Source organism: Globicephala melas, chromosome 1 (genome assembly GCF_963455315.2).
Source record: "Globicephala melas chromosome 1, mGloMel1.2, whole genome shotgun sequence".
Lineage (NCBI taxonomy): Eukaryota > Metazoa > Chordata > Mammalia > Artiodactyla > Delphinidae > Globicephala > Globicephala melas.
The window spans coordinates 181,458,861-181,485,865 of NC_083314.1; the positions used below are offsets into that span (position 1 = coordinate 181,458,861).

Genomic DNA, 27,005 nt, shown 5'->3' on the forward strand with positions numbered 1-27,005 from the left:
TTAAAATGTGCTTATTAAGCTGGTTCTCTGTTTTTTGTATTCTGTCATTTCAACTGATAATTTTTGATTCTCCCATTTACCCTGGACATATTCGTAGAATAAAAGAAATCTCCATCACATGCAAGAGAGGAGGGAAAAAATCCAAGACTCAGAATTTTCATGTTTGTTATATCTCTGGTTCTTCCGCTTTCATAAACAAAGAGTGAAATTTTTCATGAAGATAAACTTTACTTATAAAAGACGAAGAACTTTTAAGTTTGTGGTTTATGAAATCTTAGGTGAAATAAAACATTTCCCCCTTTTATTTGCAAATTTTCCTTATTGTTTGGAACTGGGGACTTGAACTGATAAAGGACCTAGAAACTAGAATTGATTTTATATTGAACATTGAGATGTTAATTCCTTTTGATGCAAATGGAATCTAAGCTGGAAAAATCTAAACAAAATGAAACCTGGGGATCTAGTTTGAATTAAAATTACACACACACACACACACACACACACACACACGGACTATTGAAGTTAAAAGGAGACTATTAAAGCATAATATTGAGTGGACTCAAAAGAGTATAATATTGTATGATTCCTTTTATATAAAGTTAAAAAACAGTTAAAACTATTCTTTGGTGTTTTGAAGTCAGGATAGCAGTTACACTGATGGGACGCTGGTGTCTGGAACAGAGCATGAAGGGGACTTTTGGGTCTGGTCATGTTCTGTTTTGTGGTGATAGTGCTGGTTACATGGATTTGTTCACTTTGTGAGAATTTATCATGCTTTGCACTTTGCTGTATGTCTGTTATACTTAAATGAGAAATTTACTTAAAAAGAAAAAGGAAAGTTAAAACGTGAAACTTTTAAAACCGTATAGTCTCCCTTTGGTTCAAGTTTCTATTTAAGGAGGGAAGGGAGTTACCAGCGTTTTAACAAATCATCTGTCCTAACATTTAGCTGCTGATGCTTCACTGAGGGGTTGGTCTTTGACCAGTTAAGAGGCTGAATTTGGTTTCAGAGTCTTGATTTTCTGAATAATTGAAAGCTTATCTACCGCAATCACACAGATAAACATTTCCTTTCTAAAATAAAGGTGAACAAAACTCTGGCATTTGGTGTTCCAGGACATACATTTTAGGAGAAAATAAAAGCTCATTTGATCTGCAGCTTTTCATCCATGGCTTTTATATGTAGAAGAATTTTAGGTAGAAGTGACATGAAAGTGAAGGTGTCTTCTTTTTTTTTGCGGTATGCGGGCCTCTCACTGCTGTGGCCTCTCCCGTTGTGGAGCACAGGCTCCGGATGCGCAGGCTCAGCGGCCATGGCTCACGGGCCCAGCCGCTCCGCGGCATGTGGGATCTTCCCAGACCGGGGCACGAACCCGCGTCCCCTGCATCGACAGGCGGACCCCCAACCACTGCGCCACCAGGGAAGCCCCCCTCTCCTTTTTATATAGACATCAGTCATTGGAGTAGGGCCCTACCTCATTCTAACTAGTTATGTCTGCAGTGATTGGTTTTCCAAGGAAGGACACATTTTGAGGCACTGAGGGTTAGGACTTGAATGTATGAATTTTGGGGAGATGCAGTTCAACCCATAACAGGCAGGAAGAGCTTTGTTGCTATGTGGACTCAAGTTTGAGTGACCCAAGGTTTAATGACCACTTCAGCTCTCTTAGTTGTGTCCTTGGAATAGTTGTGAAAATGTATTTCTTATTTTTAATCACTATAATGTGTACTTTTAGTTGTGGGTTGCGTTTTTATTTTTTCTGTTTCTTTTGAAATTTTATTTCAACTTTTCCCAAGCCTCAAGAAATGATTGCCTTTTAAGTGTTTATTAGGAAATTATTCAAATTCTAAATATATGTAAAAGAAAAAATTTTAGCACATAAAAAGTTACTACTTTATGAGGGTAGAAGAAGCAAGAGGAACTTCTAAAAATATTCTAACCAAAAGAATGGAAGGTGGTAGAGTTTTGAGACTAGTTAACCATATCTTTTTCTATTTCATAAGGAAGGGGTCCTTAAGTACAGTGAGACATGTCCTCCAGACGCTTGCTAGAGTGCCTGAGGTTGGCCACAGATGGGCGTCCCATGAGAGTTGGTTAGAAACGCACAGCCTCAGGTTCCACCCCAGACTTACTGAGTCAGAATTTTTGTTTTCAAAAGGTGATTTAAATACACATTAAAATTTGAGAATCACTAATCTAGACCAGCGCTTCCCGGTCTTTTTCAGGTTAATGCACAAATATAAAATGAGCACATTGCCTTGAGGGTTGAGAGGACCAGCATCCCAGCATACCTGTCACTTATTTACAGCAGAGTGGAATTTAGGCAGATCCAAAAAAGGGAGAAAAGGAAGATACTCTTTCATGGCTAGAGTTGTTGTGTGTGTGTGTTTTAAATTTAATTAATTAATTAATTTATGGCTGTGTTGGGTCTTTGTTGCTGCGCGCGGGCTTTCCTCTAGTTGCGGTAAGCGGGGGCTACTCTCGGTTGCGGTGCGCGGGCTTCTCATTGCGGTGGCTGCTTTTGTTGCAGAGCACAGGCTCTAGAGCACAGTCTCAGTCGTGGCGCACGGGCCTAGTTGCTCCGCAGCATGTGGGATCTTCCCGGACCAGGGCTCGAACCCATGTCCCCTGTGTTGGCAGGTGGATTCTCAACCCCTCTACCACCAGGGAATCCCCCATGGCTTGAGATTTTGATGTAAAATGCAGCATATGTAGTTCAGGAGGAATAGAGGTGGCTGTAGAATTAAGTTGTGACCAGTCTGCTGGGAAAGATTTGGATCTTCTCAAGTGCCTGATTGCAAAAGGAACTGTGAACCTGGTTGCAAATAAACAGATGTGAGGGAGAGAGGGAGCTGTAATCATGGATGATAACTAACCGTTTTTAAAACACCTGCTCGTTTCCAGTACTGGGCTTGCTTTACATGTGTTGTTTCTAGTCCCCAAAGTCTCTACACAAATCAGTCATTGTTTCCCTGTAGTACATATGGGGACAGAGAGGCCACACAGCTAGTTTGTAAGACCGCAGGGGCCTGGGAGAATTGGTTAAAGCCAAGAATGGATGGACATTTGCAAAAACTACTGAAGATAATAAAAATAATAAACACACTTATGTTGAAAGATAAAGAAGGGATAGGCCCATTTCTTAGAAAATGCAAATGAAATAATTACTTGGCTCTTTTTCTTTCTCCTACTCCTAGTTACATCTTGCCTCCTTCTGAAAATTGTTTATCGCTCACTTGCTAGACACATATAAAGAATTGTTAAAAAGGTAATTGCATAACAGTTACGGGAAGTATGCTGAGTGGGGCGAGGTAAATTGTTGCAGAATATTTAGGCTACTGTTGAAACCTTACCCCAGCAACTGAAAGGGAGGATACATGGTTTATGTGATCTAATAAATGCGAGCATATTGTATTCATTCAAGTTTTTTTAATGCAAGCTGGGGGACATTGGGCACATCACACACAAAAATAATTTGTTGGTAGAATAACACACAGAATGGGTGGAAACCTGCCTGATCGAGGGAAGTTCCGATTCTGGGTCAGCAGAAACTACTGACCATTCCATCTGGGTGCTACCACTGGAATAGGTGTCCTTCAGCATTTTCCTGTCTTGCTGTCACTCAGCTCCAGTCACAGTCTCAGAAGAGTAAATTTGGTTGGTGAAGCTTGAATTGCATGTCTGTGTCTTGGATCAAAAAAGACAGATCTTGATTTATTGCTCCCCCTAAAACTACACATGGTGGAGCTACAGTAATTCTCCTCAGTGGAATTCGGGAGCTGTTCGGTGGGGAAAGTAGATGAGAGATGGCCAGGAGAACGGCATGTGTTCCCTGTGTACCACTTTATCAGGAGACTCTCACTGTGTCACCAGATTCAAGAAGAACTTCTAACGACATATGGATATTTATAAATAGTTTGTTTTGCTATGCATGTGCTAGGTAAATAGAGGAACGATGTCAGTGGAACGTGCGACTTGTGCTGGTTCATATGCAGCTTTTCTAGGCAAGAGGTGTGTGAATAGAGGAAGTGGAATTATAGTGTGCAATTATATGGTATAATATAGGCTTATAGTTTAGCAGAAAAGGAAAAACAAGATGAGATTTTAAACCTTCAGTTTGGCTGTTGCACCCATGAGAGCCCTTTCATCTCTCTTTAAAGTGAAATGAAAAAATGAGCACCTGTCCTGGGGCTCCTTCTCCAGAGAGGTGCACCCCACCTTACATGCCTGCTGTTGCTCGCCTTTACAGAAGCCCCATGTTAATCTGCACTGTTTCGGTACCTTCGAGTCAGCATCTGCTGTTTTTATGAATTTTTTTTTTTTTTTTTGCGGTACGTGGGCCACTCACTGTTGTGACGTCTCCCATTGCGGAGCACAGGCTCCGGACGCGCAGGCTCAGTGGCCATGGCTCACGGTCCTAACCGCTCTGCAGCATGTGGGATCTTCCCGGTCCGGGGCACAAACCCGTGTCCCCTGCATCGGCGGGCGGACTCTCAACCACTGCGCCACCAGGGAAGCCCCTTTTTATGTATTTTAAATATTCCCTAAGGCAGCCTTCATCACCTCTGTGTGCCTGCTTGGGCTAGGCTGTGTTATTTCTTGAGGTTATACTTACTGATTAAAAAAAAAGGGGGGGGGACTTTCCTGGTGGCGCAGTGGTTAAGAATCTGCCTGCCAACGCAGGGGACACGGGTTTGAGCCCTGGTCCAGGAAGATCCCGCATGCCGCAGAGCAACTAAGCCCATGTGCCACAACTACTGAGCCTGTGCTCTAGAGCCCGTGAGCCACAACTACTGAAGCCCATGTGCCTAGAGCCCGTGCTCCACAATAAGAGAAGCCACCGCAATGAGAAGCCTGTGCACTGCAACCGAGAGTAGCCCCTGTTCGCTGCAGCTGGAGAAGGCCCACACAGCCACGAAGACCCAATGCAGCCAAATAAATAAAATAAATAGATAAATAAATTTATATTTAAAACAAAATGGTAATCTGATTTTAGAGTTGCAGTAGTTTTGGTTAAGCTGCCCCTTACCCTGTATTTTATTTTTAATAAACATTTTTTGCAGAACATGCGGTTTTCCCAACAACATATATATTGTGTTACAGCAGAAGTGTCTACATGAGAAACAGTGAACCACAATGTATTCTTAACCTATACATTCCAAAAGAAACAGAAATGTTCTATATGCGGCCATTTGAAAATCACCCTTGATAATGGCAGGTATATGTTATGGGTAAATAGTAATCCTTTGAAGGCATTTTTATGAACAATTAATCCTCAAACTCAGAGATCTAGCTTTCTGGTAATCTGTTCACCTGTTTCCTGGATCCCACTTTTAGCCTGCATCCAGAAATCCTCTGGACACCCCGCACCCCCCAAGGACCCCTGATCTGTGGCCTCACCCCTTCTCACAGTCCCTTTACCCCTTGACGTTTCACACCTGGTTTAAATGCCGCCATTCCCATTTCTTTTGTGTCTTTTCCTTGCTGTTCCACTCCAGAAGGACAGGGATCTTTTTCCTTTTAGCTCACTCATGTACCCCAGTTACCTAGAAAAGTGTCTAGGACATTCTAGGCACTTTGTTATTTTTTCCCCAGATGTTTATCAGCATAGGCAGGGGTGGTGACTCCACACTTGAGTGTTCACCCTCTGTCTCTTGGGCGGCCTCTCTTGAATAGCATTGTCTCAGCTGTGCTGCCTTTAGGAGTTGGGCAGTAAACACATGTACAGAGTGGCTGATGTAAGGACTTCCTTGAGAAGGGTCCTCAGGCTGAAATTTTATGTAGAAAAGACTATCCAGAAAGTTTTCTTTGGTTTAAAAAATTGGTATTCAGTTTGTTAAAGTTATAAATTAGAATACATGGCACTACTTCTTAAAAGTTCAGCTTACAAATCTTATATCCTTTATAAATTAAATTTAACAGTCACTTTTAAGGGATTTTTGAATTGTGATTGGTCTTGTTTTTAAAGTAATATCTTCAACAGTTAGGCTTACTTATTAAATAAGTAAAATAAATTTAATATGCGGTTTCTATTGTTAAGGGATCTTTTAACACAAACCTTCTCAAAGCACTTAATGCTTCTATAAATGAAGTAAATCATACCTATGAATGAAGTGAACCTATGAATGAAGTGCCTTAAATATTTCAGTGCTGTGCGTAAACTCACTTAGGTTTCAGTCTTGACCGCCCCTCTGAATCAGTTTCACACACGGGTGAGGTGGGTGGTTGCAAGGGACAACCTCTGTGCCTTTGTTTCTTCACTAGTGAAATGGGGATCAGAGTATCCGCTCCAGGGGCTTTACACAAGTACACACGCATACACACAGGGCTTCTTTAGAGAGGCCAGGCATGTAATATGGCCCTAGGTAGTGTTACTTTGAAAAATTGGAATTACAGGATATTGTTGTAAGCCACATTCTTTTAACTATAAAAAGAATAAAAATGTCAAATCCTGATATCTTATTAACCCCAAAAATGTTAATATACTTTTGATTCTCTCAAGTCTTTCTTTAATTCTGAATGCTCTCAGGGATAGAAGATGTGTCAATTTAAGGAGGTAATTACCACCAAATTGGGGTTACTTAATTTTTAATCCTCCTAGATTGAAAAGCTATGTATCTACTAATGGGAGATATTTATAGTCACTAAGCCTCCATCTTCAGAACTCTAAAGGGAGATGGCTTCTGACCTCACATTATCTAATTCTTTGACTATTCATAAAAGTCTGCAACTCTTTTATGGTTGGCTGCCTGTTTTTTTTTTTTTTTTAAATTAAAGGTTTCACTTTTGGCTGGAAAGGCTGTTGAACACAATGGGACCCTAAGATACACGTGCTTCCTCTCCAAAGATGAAGGGCTTTGACCCTCTTAGGATCTTGTGTTCTATTTTCTTAGGACTGTGTAATCCTTATGGGTATTTGAAATGTTCAGTGGAATGTTTGCCTGCCTAGTGATGACAGCAGCTCATGAACTTATCCTGTGACACAGGAGTGGGCTCAAGCAAAAACTTTTCCTAGGAAGCTGCTTTGCTTGTTCAAATGCTCAAAAAAATATCTCAATGAAGCGTGGAAACCACACGGAATTCCTGGCGAAGGTTATTTTGAGAGGGGACATTACTCTGCTCTCAACCACCTGTGCTCTGACGTTAATGTAGCTACTGCTGAACATGAGCTCTGGCCGTTCAGGACTCCGTTTGGGTGGGTCGATCACGATGCGGTCCCAGTTCCGTATATTTGTGTGTCTGAGTCTGAATTGGACTTGCCTCTTGCTGTTGGTTGGTTTCAGTTTGCCATAGTTGATAGAGAGCTTTTCTTTTGGTGGAACTGGTTACCAAGTTTAGTTGTTGCTCCTTAAGACCCTCTCTGAGTATCATGGTAAACACAACGTGCACCCTCCTTCCCCCGCCTGCCCCGTTTTTTTGGTCTCAGTAGAACCTGCATCTTTCTAGTTCATTAAAAGCATTATATGAAGTTGAAAAAGGGAGCAGGATTTATCAAGAACCCCTTATCAGTATTTTGATAAAGAGACTTTTTTAAAAGCCTAGTTTTCTTTTTTTTTTAATTGATGGTATGTCACTTGGCCTGTTAATGCCCTGTTCACAGGTTGTAGAGTGCAAGCATACCTGTTCCACTTTGATTTCACTGTTGTCCTCTATGTCGAGTTCCCAGCATGGTTTTCACACAAGAAGAGGTACAAGAAAAATGATAAAAAATGAATGGTAAAGAAGTCCAAACTAGGTGAGAAGAGTAGAAGAGATCACCTCGACATTAGATGGCAGATGGATTTCATCTGCTCTTCCAGGTGAACGAGGCTGAATGTAGTCCGTTTGGAAGGAGTGCTCTGATCAGCTGACAGTGTTGTTCTTGGGTGCAGGTGTGGGAATATTTCCATCCTTGATCTCGATTCATAAAATGAGCTGAGTTTTCAGCCGAAATGGAGAATGTGGCAAGGAACTTGGAGATGCAGTATTAGAGGCACTTTGTTATCCTCGTAGGCATTAGCTGAAAGGTATATTTTGTAATCCTCAGCTCAGTATGCTTGATATTAACCACTGGAAAAATGCTTGAGCATTTTGTAGCAGAAGGTTTCTGAGCATATGTGTCATTAATGAATACAAACCCTTTTACGAGGCAGTCTTCTATGGTGTAATTTCACATTTTCAGCTGAGCTACTTGACTTACTTAGCACTTCTAGAGCAATGGTCAGCAAACTCTCTCTGTAAAGGGCCAGAGAGTAAATATTTTCAGCTTCGCTGTAGGCCATACAGTCTCTGTTGAAACTGCACAGCTCTGCCCTTGTGGCATGAAAGCAGTGACAGATAAGATATAAATGAGTGAGGTGGCTGTGTTCCAATAAAACTTTATTTATGGACAATGAAATTTGAATTTCATGTAATTTTCACATGTCAAAAAATATTCTTTTTTTCCTCCAACCATTAAAAAAATGTAAAAACCATTCTGTACTTTGTGGGCCTTACAAAAACAGGTCATGGGTCAGATTTGACCTATAGGCCATAGTGCCGATCTTTGCTCTGTGGGTTTCCTGCCTCAACTTCTAGTTCTGCCTGTTTCTATAATCCTTAAAATTCTTTCATCACCTATTTTATGCTGCATTAAAAAATATTTTTTACCTTGATTTATCCAGTTAAATTAAAACATATTTTTTACTTGTCTATATTGTTGAAACCATTTAGGTATTAAATTTTAACTTTTTCTGCTTCCTATCAAGCTCTACGAGGCATAGAATGATACCTTATAAATAAGGTATTTGCTGGGATGGTGACACTTTGAAACTCTGTTTATTTCTGTTTTCTTTTTGAAAGAGTGTATGTACGTATCCTCTGTAAAGAATCTGAATAGAAACTGAATGAGAAAAGAATGTGAATTAGTTAAGATGTCGTCATTATAAACTAGCACAAATCATGACTATCTTCAGAGGTGTTATTACCTAACAGCTGTGTGATACGTCTTGGGGAGTCTTCGTCATTGGTCGGTTGTAAAGCAAGCTAACAGCCTTCCGGAGACTTCTGTTCCTATGGGACTAGAGCAACTGGATAACACAGCAGCGCGGGGAGAGATTGGGGGAGGCTGGGGTTCTTTGGTTTGAATCTCCAAGCTGGATACTAAAATCAGCCCAGTGGACTGAGATGAAGAGAGTCCCAATCACAGTGGAAGAAGATTTATGTTTACCTGGAGTCTAACTGGACTGATATTTCCTGCATTTACGTTAAAATCCTCTGCCCTTTTGCTTAGTGAGCAAGTGTTTGAACTCTTAAGCTCTGGAGGTTTAGCTTTTGCTGGCTCCATTAATTGTTAAATGTTCCCTTTATTATAATTATATATTGATGCCTTGCTTTGTAGTAGCTGAGGAAATTGCTGAAAGAGTTGTTTAATCTGTTATACTCTATCAGTTTTGTAAAACGCTCTTTTTAAAAGGAAACAATTTTGATTTGAAGTGGCATGGTGGTATTTGGGTTGGCTCACATCGTTTAAATTGAAATGCAGGAATTTGGCTCTGTTCTTGACAGAGATTGGCTTGTGTTTGACTTTGACCCATGTGTTTGTCATCTTTCCAGATATTGCCTTCTATTTATTCTGACAGCTTCACCAGCTGAGAAAACCAGACTTTCCACAATTAAAAATAATGTCTGTGGATTTAAAGATGGGGCAATATATTGTTTGGTGAATTACTTTAAAATGTATGTGCATAAGAGTGGTTTCTTTTCCTTTTTCAAAGCGTTTAAATACCGCAGAATAGATACCTGTGTGCCTCAGTTTTGATTTGGGGATAACTGAATACCCTAAATACTAGAAAACGTAAAAAGACAGGCTTTTCTTTTCTACTCCTTCATACACTTGTGTTAGTATACACTTCATAATGGATTTTAAGTACCATAAAATAGATGGGGGAAGATCAGGAAGTTACCTGGTTCATTCATTCATTCATTCATTGATCCATTCATTTATCGGCTGCGTTGGGTCTTCGTTGCGGTGCGCAGGCTTCTCATCGCAGTGGCTTCTCTTCTTGCAGACGGGCTCTGGGGCGCACGGGCTTCAGTAGTTGTGACTCGCAGGCCCCAGAGCACAGGCTCAGTTCCTGTGGCATACGGGCTTAGTTGCTCGGCGGCATGTGGGATCTTCTTGGACCAGGGATTGAACCCGTGTCCCCTGCGTTGGCAGGTGGATTCTTAACGACTGTGCCACCAGGGAAGTCCCACCTGGTTCTTTTAGGTTAATGCTTAAAATGCATGGAAATGGATAAACTTTCACTTTACTGGTCTATTAAGTTCATACACAGTGACTCTTTATCATTATGTTTGCATTAAATATCCAGTACCTTTAAATCTTTTTCATTATTTCACTATTAAATACATGCTCAAGCCAATTAGGCAGCATACTGTATGTTACATATGAAAGATATTACACATTTGTACACTCATTTAACCTCTAAATTTATTTTCTCACATATCTCTAAATTTCCTTATTCATCTGCCTTTGCAAGGAATGCCTTTTCAATGATGTCCAGTGTGATAATCAGTGTAGTGTGTAAAATGTGTAAACTGAACTGTAAAAGGCAAAGATAGGGTTGTTTTATGTTCTCTCTGAAGGCTGTAGACATTGTTCTGGCTTTCTTTGTGTGCTGGGTAGATGTTGATGCTTGACAGATGGTGTGCTAGTCTCACTTTAGACTGATCGGTAGAGATGTAATAAAAATACAGTTTTGGGGGGCATTTGGTTGCGGCTATAAGTTCCTTTTAAAAAGGAGAAATGGATTGAGTTTATAATATAATTTTTAATATTATTTCAGTATGTTGCTTTTCATTATTCTCATTGTTAACATTTTAATTTGTAAAGCTATGCATAACTGTTCGCTCTGAAGCCAGGCATTATTATTATTCGCTGGTGTTTAGTTCTTAGACGTTACTTGTCCTGAACATCCCATTGGTTCTGGTATTATAGAACATAGGTACTGTACAGTTACCAAATTGATTGAGGGAATGTTAATTCTTTGTATAATTATAATTTTTTCTCTTTAGTAGAGGGAAAGAAAAGGTCACAAAAAAGTCTCACCTGATATCTTGTATTTTTATATTGTCAAGAATAGTTTAACTGAAAAGCAGTGTTTAATTACCACTATTCACACCTAAAGTTTTCAAGTTTGTGTTTGAGAATTAACTCTAGCAGCACTTAGACTTGGGGAAATTATGCTTCTTCCTTACAAGGGATTTTATACCTCACATTTCCGATTAGACAATGGAGACGTGGTTTCCGGTTTGCTCTCTGTACTGGCTAGAAGGCATTTTTTTTTTTTTTTTTCCTTCTGGTACGCGGGCCTCTCACTGCCGTGGCCTCTCCCGTTGCGGAGCACAGGCTCCGGACGCGCAGGCTCAGCGGCCATGGCTCACAGACCCAGCCGCTCCGCGGCATGTGGGATCTTCCCGGACCGGGACACGAACCCGCGTCCCCTGCATCGGCAGGCGGACTCCCAACCACTGTGCCACCAGGGAAGCCCTAGAAGGCATTTTGAGGGAGAAAAACCCTGGGCTATCTTTCAGGCTCATAAATGAGAATGCTTTCGAAGTCTGCAGCAACTATCCAAAAAACAGATATTTGGCATTATGGAGAGCAGTCTCTTCCTTCCTTCCTTCCTTCCTTCCTTCCTTCCTTCCTTCCTTCCTTCCTTCCTTCCGTCCTCCCTCCCTCCCTCCCTTCGCTGTTAACAATTTTTGCTTTAATATATGAATTACATTAATACCTCACGTTACATATACGAAGCCAAATTACACTAACTTAGTTGTTTACAACCTCAAACCTTACTCCCAGTATACATTCTAATAAATTTATTCTGTAAAAACAATACATTTTTTTGTTTTTGATTTTTTTTTTTTTTTTTTTTTTTTTTTTTTTTTTTGCGGTACGCAGGGCTCTCACTGCTGTGGCCTCTCCCGTTGCGGAGCACAGGCTCCGGACGTGCAGGCTCAGCGGCCACGGCTCACAAGCCCAGCCGCTCCGCGGCATGTGGGACCTTCCCGAACTGGGGCACGAACCCGTGTCCCCTGCACCGGCAGGCGGACTCTCAACCACTGCGCCACCAGGGAAGCCCTGTTTTTGATTTTTTACAGTAAACTTTTCAACTAGAAACCTCAAATACATGAAGGATGTTCCAAGGACAAGGATAACAGGATTGATAAAACCCAAACTGACTAAATGTGTTCTCACAATATAAGCTGGCATAAAAATAAATAAAATTTTCTGTGATCACAATTGCAACAATAATATACACATAATAATGGTTTGTGGATGAGTATTAACTATTCTAATTCTACTTCCAAAAGAAAACAACAGATCATTTTAAGTGTCTATATTTAAAAGTCAGTGCTTTGTCTAACTTCCCATAGGGCTACTGCTGATTCCAGCTTTAAAATGTAAGGTATCCAGCTTGAGTGATTAGCTCAAATTGTATTGAGATTGGGAAAAAATAAATCATTGCCTTTATTTTGGAGTAACACAAAAGACTCACTAACTTCACATATAGAAACTGAGTTTGTGTACGTTAACAACCTGAGTTTTGAGAAGTATAAGCTGTCAACTAGCTGTTTCTAATGCGGAATAGATATTTTACAGTATGATTAAACTTTACACATGGCCTCAAAACGGAAGAACAATTTTAAGTTCATCTTCAATATGCCAACATTATGTATCTAGGAATTGGTTCCTGGGTTCTGTCACAGAGAGGAAATCCCTTAAGCATTATGTTGAGTGGTCATTTTAAAAAATGTTAATTTATATTTAACTGAGTGGTGATGGTGGAGTAAAGGCAGGAGAGTGATGAACATAACTGCCTTGATAAAGGATCCTAGACTTGTATAAGCTTGTGCAAAAATCTGGATAATCCTTAGTGGTTAAGGGCAACTTCATGCAACCAAATAACATGAAATTAAATCAGTAACCTTAAAAAAGGCTAAAAAGTCTTTTTTCCCCCCCCAAACACAACAGAGAGGAATGTGAATAATGTAGATACAAACTGGGGTTCTGTCAATGACAGGAAGGACTATGTATGTGTTGGTTCATATCAAATCCAAGAATGTTAGACAACCAAACATAACCTTCTTGTGGTTTTCTTACTATGCAGCATTCATTATGGTAGTTAGGTCCCTTCACTGTTTTGCAAGTCTGAAGTTGTGTTTGAGAGCAGTCTTTTTTAAAAATTGCACCTGGCATTCAGATCATGATTGGTGGAGGCTAGCTGTTGTAGAGACCATCAGTTTTGTCATATGTTTTACTTCTATTATCTCCCAGCTGCTAGGATTCTCAGTGCTGTGGCATCTTATACACAGACATATGGATTTCCAACTCCCTTTTCAGCATTATTTCTGTTACCCAACTTCTGTAATGATTAGAGGTGCTCCATTTTGTTCTCTCCCCAGAATTTACCTGGTGCTTTTTGCCTTTGTCCTATGAGTACATTTATAATATTTGGTTATAGGCCTTTCTTTTTATTTCTCCCCCATATTTTCCTTCCTGCATTTTTTTCTTTTTGTTTTTGATGAACAAATAATACATTTTCAAGGAAGAAAATTGAAATACTCAGTTAAGCAAAAGTTAAAAGTTAAAGTCACTAGATTACTGTTAATATTTTGTTGTGTGGTCACTTGCCTTAGTAAACAGGTGTAGGATTATGCTATTCGCTGTTTTGTAATAATGCTTTTTAACTTAACATGTCTTGAATTTATTGTCATGCCAGGAATTAATCAGAGTCATTACTGCTGCTTAGTATGCCATTAAAACTGGAATTCTTAACCTTGGGTCCATCGTCAACCTAGGTGACTGTGAATAGAATTCATGAAACTGTGAACTTGGGTGGGTAAAAAATGGCATCTTTATTTTCACTAATTTGTTACATTTTAAATGACATTTAGCATTCATTTCAATTCTGAAGGCAGGTAATAAACCATAGTAATATTGGCAGTACCTGTGACACCAAAATAAATCACAGGTATTCTTATATGACATCATGTAGAGAAAACCATCTGAAAATAATGTTCATGTTCATCACATAGGAGGTTACTGGGGGAGCAGCCTAGTAAATCTTACTTAACGAGTCTATAAAGAAGCACATAGATTACATTGCAGCTTTTTCTCATACTGTGACAAGTATTTCAATACATGTTTTTGTGAATTTAAAACCTTTTTTTTTTTTTTTTTGGTGGAGATTGCTAAAGGCATCCATGACACAAAAAATTAGACATGCCCACATTAGTCGATAGATACCATAATGTAAGTAGCTATATATAGTTGGATTTTAGGTTCTTCCCAAATATTCTCCACTATAAACAACAGTGGTGAATAGTTATCTATTCAATTCTGCTCACTTTCTTTAGAAGTGGAATTGCTGAGTTAAATGGTATGTCTGGACTGCTAAAGATTTTTAATGAATTGACATTACAGTTCTTTCTAGCTAACCCTGGTGTACTGTAGGACTTTGGCCTCTGCAAGTGACTCCGTTTGTGCGTTTGAAACTGGAGAAATGTCCTCTAGGCAGAGCAGGAGACTTTACGTCATCTTTAGGTAGTAAATCTTCACCTCAGAGAATGGATCAGACACATTTGCGCTGTTTTTTATCCACAGTTAATGACGTGGAAAGGAGGAGGTAAAGCTGTGACATTGTATCATCTTTCTGGTATGAAGTAAAATATGGAGTATATTTTGAGAACTTAGTATAGTATGAATTCTGGTCAGCTTTAACTTTTATAAATTATATAGTGTTCCAGAAAATTTGATTATCAGTGGCCCCTGTATTTTTGTTGAGGAGCAGCCACATAGCCTCGCTAAAGAAGTCCTAAAATCAAACCCACGCAGAAGTGGAAAAGAGAGGGGGGAGCCTGAGTGGTGCCATTAGACACCATCGATCTGCCCTCCACACAAAATGCCAGTCAATTTGCAGAAGTTATGATCTTTTCTTCCTACTTGTGACACCTTGGGGTAGCGTCATGCTAGGAACTTGCCTTGGCTGTGAAGTCTCTTCAGAGCGGCAGCTGTGGACGTTGTTCTGACTTACGTCATCTGCCTCTAGGACTTGATTCTTAATCCCACTGGAAGGTAATGGTTTATGCTGTCCAATCCAACTATTTTAGTCATTCTGCCAAGAGCTCTATGTGCTATGTTTTTATACACTTGCTAGGGTCATCTGTTCCTTCCTAGCATTCCCTATTAAAAGAATTAGAATATTTTCCCTAAATCATTGTTTTGGATGTCACTCTGCTCATGAGTGTATTTTATTTATTTATTTGGACAGTCCTTTATTTTATTTATTTATTTATTTTTTGTTTTATTTTGTTTTTGGCCACGTCACTCGGCTTGTGGGCTCTTAGTTCCCCGACCAGTGATTGAACCCAGGCCACCGCAGTGAAAGCGCGGAGTCCTAACCACTGGACCACCAGGGAATTTCCCATGAATGTATTTTAAATATTTTGCCCCATTTCAAACTAATTTAGAGATATTTGTGTACAATGGCTGTTAGTGCTGAATTGTGAACCAGTAAATTCTTGGTCTGGTTCTTTAGCCAGAGTCAAAGATTTGGTTACTCCGTTCTGTGTGGCCGCTATTCCCATGTCATCTTGTGATCCATCTTATGCTCCGCCTTCAGACGATACATTTGTCTTCAGGCTAACAGGAAGGCTAAGGGGAGAAGGGGCTCCTCTTTTCAGGATTCAGTTTCCAGAAGTTGAAATACTGTATCCCATGACCAGAGTCTAGTCATGCGACCAAACCAGCTATGAGGGAGGCTGACAAATGTCTTTTTTCTGAGAGGCCAGACACCTTCTAAACCTCAGCTGTTCTTTTCTTAAGGAAGAAGGCAAGAATGAAATTACGCTCAGCTAGCAGTCTCTGTTACAGGGGGTAAAAAACAAGTTCAATTAAAATTATTGAAGACATATAGTTATTTGTTTTCATGTCTGTCTCTAATATTAGATGGCGAACATGTCAAGGGAAGGACAGTATTTTTATTCACTTCATTATTTCTAGTGCTTAGCTGGTGGTGCCCGTAAGTCTGTGTGTGAATGTTTTATGAGTTTATGATTCTGTTCCTTTAGAATATATTTATCTTCTTTCCTTAGCTTTAATGTAATCTTGACAAGATTTGCCTGTTACCGCTTTGGTTGAAATGGAGAGGTCTCGTCCCCCCTCTTCCAGTCAATGTTCCGATTTATTTTGTCTCAGCAGATGTTTAGAACATGATTTTTTTCAAGGTACAAATTACAAAAAGTAAAACTCTCATTAAGTGTTACATTGGCCCAGAGCAGCTGCACTCACTTGTTGAAGTGTGTTGAGTAGTTTCGTATAGAGCATCCAGAGCTTCTTACGGCCTGAACAATACATGAAGTCTCTCATCTCATTTCAGGATTCAAGAGGAATTTAGATATTTTAAATCCTGCTACCTTGCTCAGATCTTTGCTAATTTTGATTATAAAAGTGACAGGTGGATGGCAGATTACCAGACAAGATCCCGTCAACGCCCTCCCCCCAATACTTTTTAGCCTGAGAATGATGTATATTGTTAGAAAGCAAAATTATTACATGTAGAATCCTAAGGAGATAGATAATTGCAAATTGTCGTATAGGTGGAACTGTTTTTTCCCAGATACCTGTTGAATACTTGTAAAATGATATTTATAATTCACAGTGGGCTAAAGATCTTTAATGAAAATCTGAGGTCTCAACATTTCAGTCACAGGAAAGTGACTTGATGTTTTAAATTATTCTTAAAATATCTTTAATCTTTGACTTTATTTTAAAAGAAACACATGACCAAACAATAGTAACTACAACAAAACCCCAAATGAAAACAGTAATGATTTAAGGGAGAAAAGGAAGAGGTATGGGTAGAGTAAAGAGAGTTAGGGAACAGGCTTCATTTGCCCTTAAGAGTTTATATAAATTAAAGCAAATGATTAAATTTGAGGCCCACTGAAGCTGTAATAGGCTTTGGGTAAGCTAGTAGAATTTCCTGGGGTTTGTTAGATGTCAGCTGTAGTATTAGGAGTGTTTTATTAATCAGCTGATAACAGGAGAGCACACTCTTCTTTGTCTATAACTTTGTGCAAGGTGTTGTGGAGGTAAGATAAGGCAAGACACAAAAGTAGACAGTAGTCTCTGATCCTTCATTTTATGGGGAGAAATTACACTCATTCAAGTAACGTTATTTGTCAGTAACAGGCAGTGAGTGGGCAATACCTACTGAATTGAACAGACTGTAAGTTGGTGGCGTTGGAGAAGACATGAAGGACCATGGGAATCTTGATTTGGGTCCTAGAGGTTGGATAGAATTGCAGTAGGACCAAGTGGAGGTAGAGCATCTTTAATAGGGGCAACAGCATGAGAATGGGTCATGATTGGAATGTGGTTATAGGAGAATCAGTAACCAGCTGAGCAGATGTAAACTACCAAGCTGAAAAAGGACTGAAAAGGATAGCTTGTGGTTTTCCTTTGCTTCTCTTGTTTTTGTGTGAATTGCAGTCTGACAGTCTGTGACCCTGGTGGTTATAGTTTAGGGGCAGCAAATTCTGGATGCTTGCTGTCTCTGTGGGTCTTGATTTGATAAGTTTCTCTGAAGGTGCTTTTTTTTTTTTTTTTTTGGCGGTACGCGGGCCTCTCACTGTTGTGGCCTCTCCCGTTGCGGAGCACAGGCTCCGGATGCGCAGGCTCAGCGGCCATGGCCCACGGGCCCAGCCGCTCCGCAGCATGTGGGATCCTCCCGGACCGGGGCACGAACCCGTGTCCCCTGCATCGGCAGTCGGACCCTCAACCACTGCGCCACCAGGGAAGCCTTGAAGGTGCTTTTTCTGCACACTTTTTTTCTCCTTTAAGCATCTCTTACACAGCTGTGTGGATGATTAGGTGAAAGACCAGTCACTCAATAAGAAAAATCACTCATGGGATTGTTGTCTGGTAAATAAAACTCAGAAGTAAATTGGTTAAACAGAGTATCAAACTCAAAAGTAATTCAGTACAGTATTTATTAATATGTGCTGTGTGCCCTGTTTGTATGTCTAAATCCATATGGTAAGTTTAGCCCACTTTTTTTTTTTAAAGATTTTTTGTGATGTGGACCATTTTTAAAGTCTTTATTGAATTTGTTACAATATTGCTTCTGTTTTATGTTTTTCGATTTTCTGGCCCCGAGGCATGTGGGATCTTAGCTCCCTGACCAGGGATCGAACCCGTACCCCCTTTATTGGAAGGCGAAGTCTTAACCACTGGACCGCCAGGGAAGTCCCTAGCCTACTTTTAATAAATTTCATTTAATGTTGACATTGTGACTGATTCGAAATGTATAAGAAAACCGTCCAATATTATGCAGAGAAATATATAAGGTAGAAAATTTTAATCTTCAGTTTTGCTAGCTTAAAAAATCTGAAATAATTGAGCACGTCTCTGTTCAGACTGACAAACTTTCATTTTCCCAGCCTTTAGTTATAATTTAAGTCCTAACTCTTTCTGGAAAGTTAGTAGTAAATATTTGAGTGGGAAGAAATATTAAAAGAATACGTACATACATTAATCTTACAAGGAAGGCTTATACGATGTAGATGCCTATAAAGTACAAAAATATAATTGGTTTGGCAAATTTTGTAGCTTGATGCTTGAACCGTGGAACAGTTGCTTTTACAAAATTGAGAACTGCAGATTACAATTAACTTTCATTAATTTCGTTGAGTAGAAATATGTTCCATTTACTGTATAATCAGGAGCCAGGCTTGAATGAGTTTAAATAGATGAAATCTAAATTATACTGACAGTCCATTAAACATTAGCAGAAAACCCGTAAAGAAAATGGATTCACTATGATACCAGTTTATAATAAAATCATTTGCCAAATAAGAATTATAGCCAGGCATTGTGAATTCTCCTGTGTACTTCCAGTGAGCACTGCAAATTGGTTGAACCATTTATTATAAAGCCGAGGCCCCTAGTGCATTGTTTTCTGAAAAGGAGCAGGCAGTGTTGCTTGAAATCTGCTCTGCAGGATGTGACACCAGAAGATCAGACTAGCATTTTGTTTGTTCGTCGGCCATGTGGGAAGAGAAGAATCTTCACTGCAGCCTACCTGTCACTGGTTATTTTTTCCTGTGAATACTGGGCATAGTATTCCTGGAAGTGTTTGAACTCTCTCTGGGTTGGTTTCCTGAATGTACATATTTCAGCTACATTTTAGTTGTAATCTTTGTGTTAAAGACATTTCCACTAGCAGTCATCCTCTACTTAATATGGATTTTATAGCCGAATTTATTTTTGATAGGATTCACTGATTGGAATGAATAGAGTTGTTACCTGCCTTCTCAAGCATTAGAAAGGTAGGTACAGTAGGGCAGCAAGGGTGAGAGTGATCTCGAAATTCCCTTCCCTCACGTCTCTAATGCCCTGAGACACTTTGCTTCATAGGGCAGATGACCATCACTGATTTTGAAAATAGACACCCCTTCCTCCCTGCCCCCACCCCATGCACCCTTTCCCTTCTCCTAGATTCCTCGTGTCCTCTTATGGCACATAGCTACTGCATCTACAGACGCAGTAGAGAGATTGACATCACTTTACTGGAGTTTTGATGTCAAGCTGGCTAGAATCTTTTTCATAGTAGGGATTCAATATGAGTCACAAGGAGGGCTTTTTAAGGAACATTTTCAGAATAAAATGTGGTGATGAGAGTGCTCAAAATGTTCTTTGCTTGAGTAATACAAGTGTCAAACCATAGCTAATATTTAGCATATCAGTGTAACTAGTAAGATTGCTGCTGCTGGCAGGATGATCTTTCTTTTTTCTTGTTTTACAGAGTTTTCAAGTCCATGTAGCATAGTATTGATTTGGGAATGGGGGGGAGGTCTTGCAGCAGTAGTTTTCCAAAACAGTCAGCATCACTTCTTAATGTTAGCAAGATAATTGTCTTGAATCTGTCTTCAAGCTTTTGATGCATTAGAAAATTTTCTAACTCCTAGAGGAGAAGAGAGAAAAATGGGAAATGTAAACAGATTTTCTTTTAGTTTGTTATGACCTGTTTCTCTACCCCCTCCCACCAGCCAACTTGATTTTTCTCATAATTTAATTCCCTGTTGGCATAATAATTCCCTGTTAGCAATGAGGATGAAGAAAGGTAAATGTTTGCTAAATGTATATAGTGTTGTTTTTAAACAAAAACCCGTGTAAAATTTGTAGTACTACTTGGGAATCTGTAGACATGAATACATGGAGTTTAATTTTCATAAAGGTCGAAAAGGAAGGAACCAAGGATATATGTCACCTGAGATATTAGAATCTTTAAGAAGATGTTATCAAGCCAATTTTGGTGACAGTTTTCAGGGTCACAACACAGGAAAAGAGTAAGGACTAACAAGATTTCACTTACAGAGGTGCTGTTTTCCCAATTTTTGTTTGCTTTTCCCTTTTAAGTTCTCCACTATTCCCAGACAATGCAAATATCCCTTCCCCACAAAAGAATCTGGCAGAAAACTAAAAGTAGGTCATCCTGCAATTGAGTTATTTCTTTCTTTTTTTTTTTTTTTTGGCCGCACTGCATGGCACGCAGAACTTCCCTGACCAGGGATCGAACCCGTGCCCCCTGCAGTGGAAGCGCAGAGTCTTAACCACTGGATGGACCACCAGGGAAGTCATATTTCTTAAAGAAGTATTTATTAGAAAACTGCATCTTTTATGTTGATATTGCTAGAGCATAGCTTTCTTGCTAGGAGCTTGTGTAACTTCTTTTCTGTTTTAATATTTTCATTCAATTCATTTGTTCCTCGTGTAGTTTTTGAGTGTCTACCGTGCGGAAGGTAGTAGTATATCGTTTAGAGAGGTGAGGCGTGGTGACAGGTGTGGCTCTTGTAGAGAGCAGGAAGCAAGATGAGAGGCTCTGATAGAGGCCAGGTGGCGCACGGGGGATTGGGATTCGGGTATCGGGATTTCAGAGTAGTTGCTAGTGTGTGCATGCGCGCTCATGCACACACACCCTTTTGTGTGTTGGAAATTTGGAAGCATCCATGTTAACTAGCAAGATGCTTGTGGGCTTTATTCTGCAGTGTTAGACCAGCTGCTGTTAGCTGATGGAGTAGTCAGAGTGTCGACGGTGCAGGAATCCTGTGTTGTAAGAGGAAGGGAAAGCCAGAGAGCAGAGCAGTCCCGAGGGCCAACCTCCATGGCCACTGCTGTGCCACCCAGCTGGGTCTCTGGGGAATTTGTTTGTGAGAAAGGCTTTGTTCACGTGTGCTCTTCGGAAAGGTTTTCTATTGGAAATTATGTTAGAGTGGCACTGTCATGCTTTGCAGAGGGGCGAGAAGGTATTGGGTTGGCCAAAAAGTGAAAGGAAGATGTTATGAAAAATGCGAACAAACTTTCTGGCCAACCCAATATTTCAAAGATTAATAGGCAGAAGTACGTTCACGGAGAAAGAAATTCTTTCCCGGGACAGAGCCCGTGGCTGAGCATCGTCCACCGCTTGCTTGGTGAGTGGGCAGAGTCAGTGTCCGCGGTGCTTGTGCAGAGGCTGTCAGGAAGGATGCTCACAGGCTCTTGGTTTTTCAGGATGACAAACTGCCTGATGCTTCAGGCTGTGGTTTTTACCCTTGAGAGGACCCTGCTCTTGTTCTATTTACATAAGGCTGCTGATTTGCTGAGGGATGAAAAAGCAGAGAGGGCTTTCTTTGCCTCCAGAATCTGCCTTTGCGTTTTGGCTGACTTCCTTCTCTAGCATAGCAAATGCTCTGTTGTTTGCAGATGGCACAAGAGATTCTTGGACACAAAGCTATGTTGAGGTTGTGAGAGACAGCCAGAATCGCCCTGTTCAATATCATTGCCCACATCGTGCACACAGGATTTGAGGCCACTTAATCGTGTGATCCGTTTCCAGGCAGAGGCTACATGTTAGGAAATAAATCTTAACCTAGACCCATGGTTTCATTTGCAGACACCCCTGATAAAGAAAAAAATTTGTTATCCTGTGTTGTTTGGAATAATTGATATTGATGGTAGTAGCCTCACTCATTTTTTCTGGCCCATTTCGGGCTTGCTGATTTTAAGATTAAAAATATATATGTTTGCCCTGCAGCAGCCGTTAGCTCAATCTGGTAAATATGCATTTTCATATGGGTAATTTTGAAAACGCGCATTATGCACTTAATGGGTCGCATCAGCTTTGCTCAGTTCTTTCAGAACTGCTAGCTTGCTTTCTTTTTTAAAGACTCTTTCTTTTTCTCAAAAAAAGGTATCTGCAGTACTTGTGTTGGCCATGGGGAATTTTCAGGTTGAGGATCAATATCCAACTGACTGAAACCAATTTTATAGCCAACTTCAGACAATCCATGCTCCCATAAATTGCATGAAAAATTGTTGGCAAATCATTTTGGCTTTAAAAGATTGCTGGGCATACCCCAAGTGAGTTTTTTTTTTAATGATTTTTTTAAAAATTGGGGTATAGTTGCTTTATAGTGTTGTATTTGTTTCTGCTGTACAACAAAGTGAATCAGCTGTATATATACATATGTCCTCTCCCTCTTGGACCTCCCGCCCCTCCCCCCCCCGCCCCCGTCTCCCCCAGCTAGGTCACCACAGAGTACCAAGCTGAGCTCCCGGGTTCGGACCAGCTCTCTGTTTGACACATGGTAGCGTATATATGTTAACCCTAATCTCCCCATTCGCTCCTGCATCCTGACCGCACGTCCGTCCTCTACGTCTGCGTCTCTATTCCTGCCCTGCAGATAGGTTCACCTGTACCATTTTTCTGGATTCCACACATATGCGTTAATATACGTTATTTGTTTTTCTCTTTCTGACTTACTCTGTATGACAGACTCTAGGTCCATCCACGTCTCCACAAATGACCCAGTTTTGTTCCTTTTTATATTGACTTATGTTTTCATCATTCCCTTTCCAGATAAAACACTGTATTTTTGTGCTAACTGTAAACATCTATGTAAAGTTATTTTCTTAAATAGCTGCTTAATTAATAAGACAAGAGGGAAATATTTCTGAGTTATATGGCCTTATTTAACCTTGTTTTGAAAATCATTAAGAGCAATAATAAGTAGACTTCTGTGTGTGTTTGAGACTTAAATTCCAAATTGTTTTTAGGATGTATTCTCTTTTAGTTAGATCCCCCTATTTTTTATGGGAGGGTTAAAAAGAAAAGTTTGACTCTACAATAAGTTTTCATGCTTTCATTTTTTAAAATGATTTAGAAAAATCAAATCAAAACAATGTATTTTTCCCTATTCCTGTGGCAAGTTTGACATGTGAAAAAATTTAATTCATGTCAGGAATTTTAATAACTTCTGATCTTGGTCATTGTGTGTTTTATGACCATTTATGTAAAATAAACTCTAAGTGTTGTCACTTAATTTTGAAGATAAGTTCAGTCAGACCTTTTCACATAAAAGTTTCAAAATACTGATAGAGATCACTTGATGCAGTGACCTGCTTTACATATTACTAGCCTTGTGCATTGGAATCTCATATCTGGATTTATAGCTTTGGATCAATTTGGGTTCCCACGATAACTTTTTAAACAGAAAGAGGTGACTTTTTATCTAGTAATAAGGCATTGATAAGTAAACGTGGTAATTCCATATGTTAGGTTTGTGGATCTGCTCTCTTCCACTACCTTATCCCTCATGGCAGCGTTCCTCAGGCCAGGGCTGCAGGGCAGCCTCCAGTAAGACCACGGAGAAGTGTTTAGCAAAGGGATATCCGTAGTTGTCCTTGACATCCCAGCATATTCCTTTCCTTTCTTCTCTAACAGATATATGTTCAGAGATAATCATTTAGATAATCATTAGAGAGAATCATTTTCCTGAATGTAAATTTGTAGTTGAGAAATGAAAGAATATAGATTCTCTCTCCTATTCTGGAAAGCTTTTTAATATACAAGTTAATACCTACTTTATGTTTTTACTTTATATAAGAGGGTTTATAGTAATAATGATTCTGTTGATTATGAAAAAAGAATATAAAGCTTTTCATTGTGTAAAAAGAATAAAGTTATTCATAATCCTCACTATCTAACCATCTGTCATTGATTTCAGTTCTGTCTAGTCTTACCAACACCAGTGTCAGACATTAGTCCTTGGGGGGGGTGAATGCAGAAATTAATAAGTTTGGTTTCTTTGAGCTCAAAATTGATAGTGAAGTAGACAGTGCAGACCATCTGACTGCCAAATAACTGACCACACAAGGGGATGTAAGTTGTCAACTTTGTATAAAGGAAAGGAAATCTTACATCAAGGAGAGGAGATGTTGTTTCTTTACAGAGGAGTCATGAGAGTTTACTGCCACTGGAGGTAACTCATTATAAGGTTGCAGGTGCTTGTAAGAATAAAGGAATAAAGAAGGCTTGGTATGGATGGGGTACGGGAGTTGGTGTTTCTTTAAGGCAGTGCAGCCTAGGGGAGGGCGAGATGTGATGTGGGATCAGACCATCGAATACAGCAAGTTTTTTTTTGTCACATGAGCTTTAAGAAAGTGGAGATCATTAGTTAGGAAGGGACCTGTTAGTTTTGAAGTCAGTGAACAGTAGCTAGGTATGACAGTGTTACGTTATGAGATACAGAAAATACTTACTTGTAGGAGGTGATAGGAAGAAGAGGGCATATGGGCTGTGATTTGTGTTCAGGTGAGATGAGTAAACAGTGGATGTCTAGAGATGTGAAGTGCTGGTAGTGGGTACAACAAGGATTGGAACACAGAAATTAAGAACCTTGGGTTGTCCCCACACTGTGCAAGTCGGAGCTACAGTTTTTATTTAGAGAATGGGTTTCTTCAGTTTTTCCTTGAACAGCAAGTTGGGGCTTAGGTAGAGAACTCTACCACAGTGGGAAGAGATCTCTTCTTTGTCCCTTAAGGTGATCAGCGTATTAAGTGCATGTTGCCTGAATGTTGAACAGAGTTTTTTCCCAGCATCCTGGACTTTGGAACAAGATAGAAAGCTCAGTCAGCAGTTCATTCCTGAGCTGCTGTTTTATATGGATTCAGAGATCGGATTGCTGTTGTTGAGCCTACATCTGAGTAGAGAAATCTGTTGGGAAATTCTGGATGCCTAAATGATTGACTTTCAGACGTCTTCTTTTTCCTTAATGACTTTGGGCTACAAGAATCCTGATGTCTTTCAGAAAGTTTCTTGGAAGGCAGTGGCCTTTAGTCTTCTTTGTGTCTTTCTTCCTGTTCTGCCTCTTAGTGGGTCTGCTAGCACCTGTGGTGGGACTAGAATTTCCACTGGATCGAGGGCTCCAAACCTCTGCTCCTTTGCTTTTTGCGGGGGAGGGTGTTGTTAACATGCATGAAATGAAGAAGTAGAGGAACCTGCCTCTGTTCTCAAGCATCTAGAATTATTCTAAGACACATTTGTTGTGAAGGGTCATGAGGAAGGATAAAACACATGGCATTTTAAATGTGGGCATTATGGTCACTCTCCCTAGAAAATTAGATTGACTGCAGATGCCTTTACTTCTGAGTCTTTGCTTGTAGTGTGGAGAGTTTTTACATTCCTTTATAGTCACTGCTTCCCTTAAAATCATTGCTTCTTAAAAAAAAAAATGTGTCTTAACTGATCATTTTAAAAAATAACCTTTAGACTCCAGCTGTTGAGAGCATCAAAAATAATTACCCAGCCACCGCCATGTCAGATGTAATTTACGAAAGTGCCCTTCTTCCCTGAGGAAAATCTAATTTGGTTTACTTCATTCCATCTCTGATTGGCTGCCTTGGTTTTCTTTACTATTAGAAAATATGTTCAGGTTAAAATTTAATAGCAAGTTATCCATAAGATACTAGATTGGTTTTCTTTTTCTTCATGTGTGTGAAAAGGGCGTTGTAATAGCATGTTCAAGCTAGTCTTCTTTACATGTTTCACTTATTTCCTCACAAAATATTTATTAAAAATAAAGCAGCACTTGGCAAAGCTGTTTCTCTTTGTGAAGACGGGGAGCATCTATCTGAGTAATATATTCAAGATTTTGTCTTGGTGTGTAACCTTGAGCAAGTAATTCCCTTTATTGAAGTTTCTCCATCTGACTATGGGTAATCTCATGGGATTCCCACTCCCCCTTCTTCAGGGATGCTGGAAACAATAATTGAGGCTTTATCAAGTTATTTAAATTATCAGAAAGTGGTCAAAAAGAACCCAAGAGCTGTTTTCCTTTAGCTTAAAATTATTTGTCATTTAATATCACCTTTAAAAATTTATTTTCTATAAAAGGCATGTGCTTTGTCATTTATTTATTTATGCAGTGGCTTTATGGGCCCTGTCTTTGATCCATTAAAGGTAAATGCCATTGTTTTAAATTTTCTTTTTCTTTTAAAGACTGTGTGTATATCGAGAGTCGGAGGCCAAACACACCGTATTTCATCTGTAGCATCCAAGACTTCAAACTGGTAAGCATCTTTTCATGTGCTGTTGATTCTACTCTTACCTTCTCTTTTCCCAGTTCCACTGGCTGTCTCTTTTGATTGCTTCTCTATCGTACTGACTTGGTAACCAGTTCAGCTCTGAGTGCTGACTGCCTGGTGACTGCAGCACTCAAATAAGGCAGTAATCAGCTTTATAACACTAAGTGTAAACAAACGTTTCTGAAGTTTTTATTCATTTAGTAGCTGTTCTGACAACTATTTCAGAGATTCCCTTGAGCTCCTGTAATAGTTCATTTTTTCTCAGTCATTGTGAAGAACCTGATGTAAAATAAACTTTGGATTTAATGATGAATTGGGGGAAAAAAGAGAATATAAATGGGCCAGAGATGATTATTTTCTGTGGCAATTGTAATTTACTTAGGTATTTTAAGCAAATATGGAGTGTATCTTGAACCTTTTCTGGGTGTCTCCCGTGGTGGAGGTCGGGGAAGGAAGTTTGGCTTGAGGATGATATAACTACAGTACTTTCTCATTAAAAAGTACTTAGGTACTTTTACTTTCACAGGTACCTAAGTGCCAATATTGCCAGTATGAAATCTCTTGTTTTTAGACCAC

General features: G+C 39.7%; 1 protein-coding gene across 4 annotated transcripts in view; it reads left to right on the forward strand.

Moving 5' to 3' along the window:
• RERE (arginine-glutamic acid dipeptide repeats) overlaps window positions 1-27,005 on the forward strand; it is a 429,037-nt gene that overhangs the window by 172,857 nt on the left and 229,175 nt on the right. For all 4 annotated transcript variants that reach the window (XM_060283498.1, XM_030879486.2, XM_060283507.1 and 1 more), the window contains exon 3: window positions 26,344-26,414. In XM_060283498.1, coding sequence (XP_060139481.1) covers window positions 26,344-26,414 — 71 coding nt within the window. The remainder of the gene's footprint in view (window positions 1-26,343; window positions 26,415-27,005) is intronic.